The sequence below is a fragment of the Chanodichthys erythropterus genome, chromosome 15, assembly GCF_024489055.1.
Source record: "Chanodichthys erythropterus isolate Z2021 chromosome 15, ASM2448905v1, whole genome shotgun sequence".
Lineage (NCBI taxonomy): Eukaryota > Metazoa > Chordata > Actinopteri > Cypriniformes > Xenocyprididae > Chanodichthys > Chanodichthys erythropterus.
Window position 1 is genome coordinate 6,033,941 of NC_090235.1, and position 12,412 is coordinate 6,046,352.

A 12,412-nucleotide genomic window follows, 5' to 3' on the forward strand; every position below is an offset into this window, starting at 1 on the left:
TTCTTGAGATGGGAACTCGTTGGGTTTATTGGTGGGTGATGAGTAACCAGAACTGTGTTCTCTGGTACTATTGAGTTTCCAGCGGTGTTTGGCTGCAAGAGACCGCTTCGTTCTGTGCTGTTGTAGAACAGGTGGCAGTCATCTCCATTTGGAAGGTGGATCAGGTGATCACTGACCTTCCGTTCCGTCTCTAGTCATAACGAGGGTGACTGATCCTTGTGATCATTGCTGTTTATGTTGTTTGCAAAGAATGCTGTAATTTGCCTCATCAGTTGTTCCATGTCTTCTGAGGTGGAACTGTCTTGTTCTTGGGCGTTCTTGTTCTCAGTGCTGTGTTTAACTGAGTGATGCAGAGGTGGGTTCCGCCGTCGCTTACCCACAGTGGATGCATTTGAATGTGTTGGTTGGTGGACTTGGGCTGTCCAGTTTGGATCCCAGATGTTTCTTTCTGGTGGGTTTCTTGAGAAGTGTGGCTGGTCCCATGGCATTTTCCAGCTGTCGGTGTGGAAGCTGTCAGTGGCATGGGGGTCACGTTCTCCGTGTCCTTTATGACAGGCTGTGGCATTGTCATGCCACTGGCTGTCTTGCAGTGCACGGCTTGAGTCTTGGCTGCCGGAGTTTGAAATTGTGGCTGTTTTCAAACCTTTCTTTGAGTTCATCTTCTGTTTGATGTAGGCCTTGTGTGTCAAGTCACGTAGCTGTTGGATTGACATTGTGCTTGGGCAGGCCATGACGCCAAGATGGTGACTTAGTCCAGGGTGCAGGTTTCTCAGGAAGAGGGTTTTGAAGTTCACATCCTCTTCAAGTTCAGGTTTGTGATGTGCACCTAAGTAGGCTTGTCGGAAACGGTTGTAGTAAGCTTGGGGAGTCTCTTGTCGACCTTGTTTGGTTTCCAAGGCGACTAACAGTCCATGTTCAGACTCTGGGCCTGTAAATTCTTTGATCAGTGACTCACGTAATAGCTGGTAGTTGTGCTTAACGTGAACAGGTTGTCGATCTAAGAAGCTTCGTACCTCTGGGCTGGATGTGGACCTGAGGAGATACAACCTGTCTCTGTCAGTCACATTGGGTCTCACCTCTAGGTAGAAGTCAATATCTCGGAGGTAAGTCTGGATGTTGTGGTTCTCCATGGAGTTCGGGTTGAACTGTGTGATGTTCTTAGCCAGCTTGTTAAGGTCTTTAAGGGTCATCTCGTGTGCAACTTTGGGGTCTGCATGGATGAGCTCTCTTTGGTTGACAGGGAAGAATTCTGTAGTGAAGGCCGGTGATGTTGTGGGTTGTGGCCACTCACTTCTAACGTTGCATGGCAGTTCTTGGATGGGGGACTCTGTTGTGCTCAGCTGTGGTGATGCTGAGGGAGGCCCCTCCCTTCTTGACTCTGGTTTCTGGGTGTGAACATGTTTAAGTTCATTTCTGACCATGTAGAGCTTGCCGTTGGCATCGTCTAATTGTTGGTTTAGATGGTCCATTTCAGTGCTGTACCATTTCAAATGGTCTTCCAGAGCATTGATTTTAAAGTTCTTATCTTTAATGTCAGAATTGGCGTTTTCTAGTTGGTTTACCAGGTGACATTGGACAGTCTTTAATTCTTGCTTGTCACGTTCCGCAACTGCAAGGGCTTCTTGGAGCTTGTCAACTTGTTCCTTTGTTTCTTGCTCCACAAGTTTGTCTTGAGCTTTCACCTTGTGCTGGTCTGCGCAGCGTTGGATGTGCATCAGCTCTCTCAGGAACTCAGTGGTCTGACGTTTGAAGTCGTCTTGGACTTTCACTTCCAGCTTGTCTATGCGGTTCTGGGCACGTGTCAGCTCCTCCTGTAGGTGGGTGATGTGCTTGTCGCTTAGTTTCAGCTGGGCTGTGAAGGCAATGCTTAGAGAATTGGTTATCTTGCCTAGTTCAGTGTGGTCTTGGTTCTGGCTTGAATCATGCGTCGGGAATCTTCTCAGAATTATGATTATTATTAAAAATAATAACAGTTCAATTGTCTTTGGCATGAGGCAGTTTGTAATGCCGCTGAGCCAGGCGTCCACATCTTGGGCAGTGGGGTTTTCCGTCTGCGACATGTTGGCACGCTGGGGAGAAGAGACTGACACAGATCTGTGTGGGGTGCAAGCCTATATGTGGTGGAACAGCTAAGTGTCGTTCAGTGAATGTACACCAATCGTGAAGTGTGATGGCTACGTGTTGGTCTCAGATTGTAGACAGGTAGGCTAGTGATGAGAAGGCTTTGTCACTCAACTGAGTAAGAGAGAGAAAGAGAAAAAGTTAAAACAAATTTCAATAGATGAAATATTTTCTATAAATATTTTCTATTAATGAAAAACTGTTTTCAACTCGTGATGTGAGGACTTTGTCACTCAACTGAGAAAGGGAAAAGAGAGAAAATGTTAAAACAAATTGTAAGTTTTTTTTTTTTTTAATTTAGAGAAATATTTATTTCAAATAAATATTTTCTATTAATGAACAACTGTTTCTAAAACTAAAAGAAAAGAAAATATATATATTATTGTTTATGTTCGCAAGGACAATAAGACAATAATAATGCTGATACCTCTTTTCTTAGTTTGACAGGATTGACACCACACACCTTCAGTTGAACTGCTTACCAGGGATGCTGTGAAGGCAACGGTTGCTCAACACTTGTCTCTGTTAAATGTTCTTGGAGGAAATGTCAAAATTTAAATTGCGTTTACAAATGCAGGGAGTATGGAGAACACAAAAGGGTTTGATTAAAATCAAAAACCTAATGAATTGTTTCTTTGGAAAGATTGTGTTTCTCTTTCTTTAGAATTGATTGATGGTTCGTCCAAGCTTGATCCCTACAAAAGTGAAGAATAGGATGGAAGAAAGCAGGAGAGCACAGGAAAGACGTGAGGAAAAGGAAAGGAGAAGAAAGGAGACCAGATCCACAAATGGCTCTGAAGCCTTTGTCTAATTACGAGGATATAATTGGTAGTTGATGGACAACTAACCCATGAGAATAAAAATGTTAGTAAGAGAGGGTTGTCTCTGATTGGTTTGAAACTCGTAATAAGTTATCAATGTCTCCTAAAAAGGCTCAGGTGTGTCGTTCCTAAGCTAGAATACAAAGAGGAAAGGAAAAAGGTAAGAAAGAGGAAAAATGAAAATAATGGGATGAGATAAGAAAAAGGGAATTAAACAAAGAGGTAAATGAATAAATAAAATAGAGTGGCTAAGTGTATAACCAAGAAAAGGAAAAGAAAGATGTAACGCAATAAAATAATGAACAAATGTGAGTCAAAATTAGGAAAAACTTTGGTTGAATAAGTTTGCTTAATCTTTTAAAGTTCAAGGCTTATTCATACCTGAAGTAATTAGATCTAAAATATAATTTTAGTTATGAAAGTTATGAAATTAGAAATAATGGAAATTTGGAAATGTAGAAATCATTTAAAATTACTTTCTAGAAAAATAGGATTTCAATTTCAATTTAATTAGTTTTATTAAATTCAAATTTGACAATTAAAAATTGTAAGCCAGTATTTCTTTTTCAAGTCAAATGCAGGTAAAACGATTAATAATTGTAAACCAATATTTTTCTATTTAAAGTAAAATATAGGTAAGGTAATCAGTGAGAAAGTCAAGGGGAAAATAAGGACAGACCAACAAGTGTACATAAAATTGAAGTGTTTTAAATGGTTAAATCACTTAGTTACTAAAACAGACACTGTGTTCACACAATGATGTTAACTAGCTTAGCTTCGAGGCTAAAGGCTTTAGCATATGAACTTCAATGTAAACAACTGCAGAGGTTAGCTTTAGCAACACCGTGCGGTTTGTTTACAATGACGTTCTTCCGGAAGCGTTGGTTAAGACTTCCGTGCCACGACTGTAACTATGGCGACCAACAAAAATGATAGTGGCGAACATGTGAATTACATCAAATACATGTAACTGTACAAATGAAAGACACATGCACGTACAATCAAGCGTTACGTGAAATGTCGGCGCATTTCAACTCTAAATAAGAGACACCACTCGTAGCTGTTTTACGACGTGGGGCTTAAACTTTAAGTGATAGCTTTCTGCTGTAATAGATGGAAAAATCGCGACCTCGGCGGGTCTCTTTGCGTGCAAAATATAACAGGTTCAAAAGCTTCACTTGATCAGTTTCAAATCACTTAAATTGCGCTCGGGAGCTCAAACAAGCAAGCGTATAGCGTTTAGCAAAAAGGGAGAATATAGCAGATTGAGTACAGTGGAACACGCACTATAATCAGTTTAGCTATAAATATGTTTTACAAAGGGGAAAATAGCAGATTGAGTACAGTGGAACACGCACTGACACTTTAGCTATAAATATATAGTTTTAGAAACAGATCGAGGAACACGCTCGATCTTGCCGTTCTGTGAGGAGAGTATTCGTCCTGCACAGACTATTTTATCTAAATGCAGTTTAGTTTCAATTCAGCTCTCTGATACACAATAACGTTATTATAGCTATTTGAATGACGCTGGAACACGCAGACATCAGGATAGCTATAAACAAGGCATTCTAGAATTTAAGGAACACGCTTTATTCTTACCTTATAGTATGTGTGCTACAGATCTGAAATTTACTGCAGACTGGAGTTTAGAGACAAGACAGCAGACTGGGGTTACAGCTCTCACTCATTCAGGCACTCGTTCAAACGGACCGCGCCGTGCGCGCTGCATACGTCACACAAACACTGAGGGGTTTAATAATTTGCGTTGATAAAAAGCAAAATGACTTGATATGTGCTCCAAATTTAGATTAAACTGCCCGAATTATTCTCCACCATTACTGTAGGGAAAACACCCTAGGAAGTAAAATTAGCTCAAATGAAATATTTAGGGAATTATAAAGAGTTGTTTAGATTACGACCGAGCAACTGATTCGTCCAGCGTTCATTTGCTCGAGCCGTAATAAGCTCTTGTAACGGATATAAATATCCAACAATCGTGAAAACACTGATTAGAGCACGGTAACTTGATCACAGTTTAAGACATTAAATCATAAAGCACATAATACAAGACACTTTCCTTTTAAAATCTACAAGAGATTTTATTTATTCTAACACAAACTAATCTAACACAAAGGCACGCACATACACACACACACACATTCATACGCGTTGCAGTAAGAAGGAAATGAGAGAGAAAGAGTTTTGAAAGAGAGAGAGAGAGACAGAGAGAGAGAGAGTGATCTGATTAACCGAATTCCTATCAATGCATAAGGACCAGAACGAACCATGAATCATTCATTTATGCACCAGTTCAGTTTTGGTCTGGAGGTACTTGCTTGCGTTGACTTAAAGGTGAATTTCCCTCGTCGTGCAGAGAGGGGTTTCCCAAGTCGATGATTGGTCCAGATCAGGTCCGTGTGGAACAATGAAGGAAGTCTCTTTGTCGCTGGAGTTGAAGCGGCAAAAGTCGTTGGTTGAACTTTGCGGCGAAACGTAGGACACGAGACTTTCAGCGGTAAAGGAAAATTAAGTAAAGAAAAGAAAAGTGAGTGAAGGTTGGATGGCTTGAATGAGCGGCTGGTCTGTTCTTCTTGTCACTCCATTGTTCTTGGTACTCTGGTCATGGTTTCTCTTACCAGAACAGAACCAACTCCAGTTCGTTTACTAACCAACTTCTCTCCATTCACTATCTTGCAATATGATCATTTAAACTTAGTTGTTTGTCACACCTCTGAGGAGTCTTGGCCAATCAGACATTGTCCTGTTTCAAGAGGGCCTTCCTCTGCCCCCAATAAAACATAAGTGTCACATCCCGGTCTGTCTCTGCTTTAGCAGCTTGCCATTTTAACCTAATTGCTGTTAAATGGGATACAATACATTTTAAACAGATTTCATTCAAGTCAGGATATAGGAAAGGGGGAAAGAATCAAATTAAGTCCAAATAAGGCATACTTTCAATCATTCAGTCAAGAGTTAACACATTTACATGAATTGTGAGTGTTTCTAAAGCCTAACTGTTTACAGGTAGTACTTGTGGACACATAATGCAAAATGTATGTAGTTAAAAGATGTTTGATAAGTCCGTTAAAATTGTTGGAACAATTTTGAAGCAGATTTATTTGTTCAACAGTCTCTTTGGCTCTCCTGTGAAGTAAGGAAACAAAAGGGTCTGGATTGTCTCTCTGTCTTCTTGGGTGACCCTTTGGTATGTCGCTTCTGCTATCAGGAAGCATGTGTCGTAAAAGTAATCAGCCTGGCTTTATCTGCAGACGGTCCGGAGCCGGAACCTCAATTCTGAATTAGAATTATGTTTTGAAAGAATCATCTAAATGATTCATTTGTCTGGTTCGTCCACAGTTCTTACAAAGGTGCTAAAGAGGATGTTTTGTTTTATACATTTTTGCAATATTACTTGAAACTGTCTTTACTAACTGATAAAAGACTATTTATTAGGTGCACTGAAAGTAATAATATTAATATACATCATCTGTGCACAAGGTAGGGCCTTAAAAACATCAGCCAATCGTTTACGCGATGTCAATCACTGCCGTGACGTTCCTTGTGAGAGACGTGCGCGGCTGCGCGCTCCAGTAACTTTCCACACTCCATAGGCGCCGCATGCAATGTTTTTGTCAGGAGACAGGAGTAACAACTGCAGATTATGAGTTACCTGCGGTGAGTCCGACATAATGAATCCAAAAAACATGACACAGCGAATGCCGGTGGTAAACACTCGTGTTCCAATACTCGTGCACGAATTTTGGGAGGCGTTCCTTTAAAATGAGCTGTGAAGGAGGGGGGCTGTTCTTATGCATGCGCTCATTTCAAAAACTCAGTAACAGTCTTTGGATTCTCAGTCGACGAAAAAATCCTCTCTATCACATTTAATATATATTCCTGTTTGTGCACAGCTTCCCTTTCAAACAAATATTACTGAATAAAACAAATTAAAAAATACTATATCAGGTCGGCTTTGTCGAGTTCAGATGCCCTCACTCCACGACACGCCATTCATGCCCGCACCCACGCGCACCCCGCCCCACCTCACCTCGAGTTTGCTGTTGCCTGAAAACTTGTGACAACTATTCCCGCGAAAATGCAACTGCTGTCTGGCGATGAGAAGCGAAAAAGAAAAAAGCCCTAGATGGATGCATCCCGTGCATTTCTTTCAGGTAGGCTAGCCTATGTTCACAAACCTGAAAGTTTTGGCTATTTAAGGGTTATTTTATACATGTAACGCTGCATTAATAGTTTGACCACAATCAACGCATCTGCCTGATTTGATACTAATTTATGTTATATTATAATTTCAATTATTTTACTGTGCTATGCATTGCGTTTGAACCATGGTGAAGATATCGGTTGGGCTGTCAATACCAGAAGAGGAGCATCCATGAACCGCATCATTAGACAGTTTTCTAAGGATGCATGATTTGTTAAAACTATTTAAAAATCATAATACAGCATTAGCTACATAATGATATTATTAAATCTACACTTACACAGGAGAATACATAAAAGTTTAAACCCTCGCTCTGTCTTTGCATGTTTGATGTCCACATATTCTTGTTGAAGAAATTACAGTGGCTGCAGTATTTCTATCACAAAGAAGTGGCCGAATATTATCATTTAACTAATAATATATTTTTAATCATGGTGGTTGGCTTTGATCGTGGATTTGATCGTGATGTGCTGTGTAACAACAAAAATCAGCAGGCTTTTGGCGCCCTCTGTAGGCATTTGTTATAATATATAATGCATTAAGCATTAACAGTTCAGGAAAACAAATTATTGATGTGTTTAAATATGCAAATTAGCTTGTATTGTTTAATTTAGAAGAAATCTACAGATGCAAACAGACGGAGGGTAGTAGGCTTAAAACAAACTCCATCTAAATGTGTAGGGTTGGGGTTGAGTTTTCTTTCCATTAGAGTAAAACACATGGCAGCAAAAATGAAACAAAATCTTAAAATTGTCCACTTCATGAAAGAAGAATTCCAATATCACCAAAAAAATTAAAACGATTTATTGATTTAAACATATTATTAGTGAAACTATGTCCCTCTCCTTGGTGCAGTCATTTATTCTAAATATATATAGATACTTGAAAATAGTTGCTGTTGACTTCTCTTGTGATAAACCGAGTGAATACTAAAGAAAACCATGGTCTCTATATGTGAACTAATTATTTTGTAGAAATCTGTGGAGTATAAAACAATTGCGTGAGTGTAAGGGAAGTCAGAGTTGTCTTAATATATTTAAGGGTTTATTATTTTTTTAAATAAATAATTATGAAAAGTGCCCTTTTTCCATTTGAGCCCCTGCCCCCCAAAATGTCTGTGCACGTCCCTGACTGTAGCATAAAAAAAAAAAAATAAAACAACATTAATAGCCCAGGTCCCTATCTCGTCCTTAACTGTCATCACTCATCCACTGCTTCTTTTATCCTTCCGGAGTTCGCTCCGTGAGACTTGTTCCATTCCCAGGGTCTCTGTCCCGCCCTGCTTACCACAGCTCATTACTTTTCAGTTTACTTAATTTGCTTAAATATTTTGTAAACTACGGAATTAAAATTTTCTCTCTTTTCCATAACAGTCACTTAGACCTGCACACTCATTTGTGCACAAAGAACAAAAAAAAAAAAAAAAAAATACTGAAAACACATTCCTTTTTACTTTGAGTAAAAAGTTGTACAGTAGGTAATATAACTCGTAATGTTTATTTTTATTATTTAATTTATTTATATATTTATTTATTTACTTTATTTATTTATTTATTTTTTGGCATACATAGCTCTAGGGGTCAGGAAATATGGTAAAATGGTAAAATTTTATAATATTCTAAATGTGTTTTTAAAATAATTAAAGATGTATGTAAAGCAAGCAATTTTGCATTTAAAAGATGTCTAATAGTCATCCAAACACAGCCTTGACATCTAGGCTAAAACAATGCAAAATCAGTGAAAATTTAATAGACATCTAACCATAGCCACCTATGCATAAAATGTCAAAGAAATGAAACCAAACACCTAGTAATCACTGTTGTGTGGTATAACAAAATAGAAGGCTATATGCACAAAATATCGGATTTGGATCGGGTCTCGTCTGACTGATACTGAATATCGTATCAGCGCACCCCTAATACAAAGACAAAATTTGATTTCTCATGTCATGACCTGTTTAAAAGTAACTTTCCCCAAACGCTGTATGTATAGTTAACAAAACGTTCATTGGAAAAGAGTGCAGTAATATACATACAGATTTCCACTTGTCATCTCTTAACTTGTTGCAGTCTCCAGTTCCAGGAATATCAACAAGCACGATGTGTTCCAGGAATTCACGACTATCTGGAACCTTAAATGTCACACTCTTCACAAGCGGCCAGTACCAGCCACCAGGACTGGACTCACTGTGCAGAATGTAACATGCAACATCATTGGCAAATTCAGAGACCTGTTTAGAAAAAAATTAATGTTAAGGATATTCATATACAAATTCATTTAATGTTATGAACCATCAGGGGTTAATTATAACATATTTAGGCTACTTACATCATTGTTTGAGATCGTTTTCTTACTGACAGACAAAAAGGTTTCAATTTCAGCAAATTTGTCATCTTTCTTGAGCTCGTCTAATGTCTTCTTATCTGCATCATCTCCATACAGTGCAGTGATCTTTTCTACAGCTATGTCAAACATGTCCTGATTCCTGTCCTCACTTTCATCTGATAAAACTCTGAAAATATCTTCAAGCTCTTTCTCCCACTCCTGCAGAGGTACAATAAGGATTTATTTCCATCCAGTCTGATTTATTTACATATTTATAAAGAACTATTTGCTTTAAATACTTTAAAAGCATAGTAAAATGAATACAAATGAGGAAACCTCTTTAGAGAAGAGTTCAATCTCTGCTATGTAGTTGGAGTCAGTCAGATTGGCTTCCACCTGAGTAACAACGGCTGTACAGGCACCAAAACAACCAGATGGCAGAAGATCCTTTTTCCCCAAGACTGTACTTAACAGGGAGCTCTTCCCTTCACCTGATTTTCCAAATATCCCAATGGTTGCCTTCTTCCTGCTGACATTATTCATTTTATTTATCTTTGAAATGATGTCTCCTTGCATAATGATTGTGTAGACTAAGTTGTCAGTGACTCTTTTCATGATTTGCTTTGCCTTCAACATGATCTCCATATCTGCACCATGAAGAAGAAAATCACAATGGGGATTATTTAAAGGGATAGTTCACCCAAAAATGAAAAATATCCTATTATTTACTCACCCTCAAGCCATCCTAGGTGTAGTTGACTTTTTTTCTTTTAGACGCACACAATCAGAGATATATTTAAAAATATCCTTAAGGCCTTTGCACATTGAGTCTGAATTTTTTCGTGTTTTTTCATATTCGTGATACTGAAAATTTGTCACGCACAGTGGCCTTGCAAACTGAGTTCGATGCGTAGGCTATTAATTAATCTGTTGCAAAAAAATTTGCAAAACAATACAAAATGGAGTCTTCAAGCAGTGAGCATGATTTAGTTGTCCACTCTCTTCTTGAGAGTGGGACATAGCGTAGTGTAGAAGGTCATTGCATTGTGTACTACGTTGCTGAAGTTAACGCTTTTTGGACGTACGTCGAATGCGTATGGCTGTCGCACCAGAGGCTTGTTATTTTACTTTATAAAGTTTTTACACAAACACATCGATTTGCTTCAGAAGGCCTTTATTAACCCCCTGGAGTCGTATGGATTTTAATGGATCAATGTTTTTTTTTTTTTTTTTGGCAGACATTCACAACCATTATAAACTTTGGAGGACTAAGGGTATTTTTAAATATATCTCTGATTGAGTTTGTCTGAAAAAAGATAATTTAGGATGGCTTGAGGGTGAGTAAATCATGGGATAATTTTCATTTTTAGGTGAACTATCCCTTTAAAGCATGCATTAATGAAAGAAAATTTGTGCAGACGTTCTTGGCAACCAAGTGATTTATTCTAGTAGTACAGGATTAAGGGAAAGATTAATATTTTACTTGCCTGTTGTCAGCAGTGACTCTACGTTCGAGTCAGATGATTCGTGACCACGCTTTCTTTTAGTACCTATGAGAGGATTCATTCCGCTCATTTTGCCTCAATCACTGTCTGTAAAGTAAATGCACAGTCATTTTTTTATTTTTTATTTGAGAAACATTTTTACCTTGGCTAGCCATTGTGAGATCGATGGATCCTGGAGGGGGAAAAACACTCTGATCAAGCACTTGTAGATTTGTTTTTAACCAACTTTATGCACTGTTAACATGCTGCTTTTCATATCAGAAATAGAACATAATTTAGCCTATATTTATTATTTATAGATTTTATCTAGTTTTAGTGCAAGAATTCTTTATTCAGCTTACAGCTATAAGGGAGAACTGTGATGACTCTAAAATGTTTTGCTTCAACATTGTTTCTTTATCAAACATTATCACATTTTTAGCTTACATTTATTTATTTTATTACAGACACAGCATTAGCGCAACTCTAAGTTAAAAAAATTGACATTTACTAACAATTAGTTTTTCAAAATTTGAGAACTAGAATAATTTGAGGTAAGTGTTACCTTGTATTTCTCAGGATAATGTCTGTGGAACAAGACACTGCCGTCGATTCAGCGATCAAGTCAAGCTCTGAACTTTGACTAGGAGAGTTCTGATGTTAATTCTGCATGTACAGACACAGCTTATGGGTGTGGACTTCTTGCTAAACCATCCTGATATCAAATGAAACACACTGTGTGCTAAGCAGGGATAAAAAAATTAAAAAGATAAAAAAAAAAAGTCTCAAGTTTTATTTGACTTCATATTGCACTAAATGTAATATTTATTAGATCTTTTTTTACTGAGCTTTAGTCCACCAATATAATTTATACAATACAGATCTCAGGAATAATGAAATTAAAAAGCACATGAAGTGAAAGCAAAGGGGCACAATGGTCTCTTTGCCCTGCAGGCCATATGAAAATCTAGACTAGGCTTCAAAGACAAATATAAAGGATTCAGGTCTGTTAGGTAAATGAGAATTGACTGAGATACAATATGAACTTTTGTTTTGTCTAACTAGGTCACTCAACTTGTCTAACTAGGTAACTCAAAAGTAGTTAGAGACAAATAGATATATAATATCCCTTTTCTAGGTTATATTATCTCATGACAAGATCTCATCACACCCCTAATCAAAAGTTTTTTTTTTTTTTTTTATGTTAACGCATTTTTTATTATTATTGTTATATGTAATACTACAATACTTTATGCCTATCTGGAATATAGAGCTTTTAAATGTTACAAAACTTATAGGGGTGTAACATATAGGCTGTTCGTACCAAATCATTTCAGTAAGGTCTCCTGTTTGGGAACACTTCGGTTTTCAGTGAATTACGACAATGGACAAAAACAGTTGGATAGGACCAAAGCAGTAAACGACAAATACAGTGT

At 37.8% G+C, this 12,412-nt stretch overlaps 1 protein-coding gene across 1 annotated transcript in view; it reads right to left on the bottom strand.

Moving 5' to 3' along the window:
• Positions 1–11,702, bottom strand: part of LOC137002148 (nuclear GTPase SLIP-GC-like) — a 47,744-nt gene extending 36,042 nt beyond the window's left edge. The window contains exons 1-5 of the mRNA XM_067361655.1: positions 11,542–11,702; positions 10,980–11,169; positions 9,829–10,139; positions 9,496–9,711; positions 9,203–9,397 (exon numbers count right to left, since the gene is read on the bottom strand). Coding sequence (XP_067217756.1) covers positions 9,203–9,397; positions 9,496–9,711; positions 9,829–10,139; positions 10,980–11,067 — 810 coding nt within the window. The 5' untranslated portion in view covers positions 11,068–11,169; positions 11,542–11,702. The remainder of the gene's footprint in view (positions 1–9,202; positions 9,398–9,495; positions 9,712–9,828; positions 10,140–10,979; positions 11,170–11,541) is intronic.
• Positions 11,703–12,412: the final 710 nt, after the last annotated feature.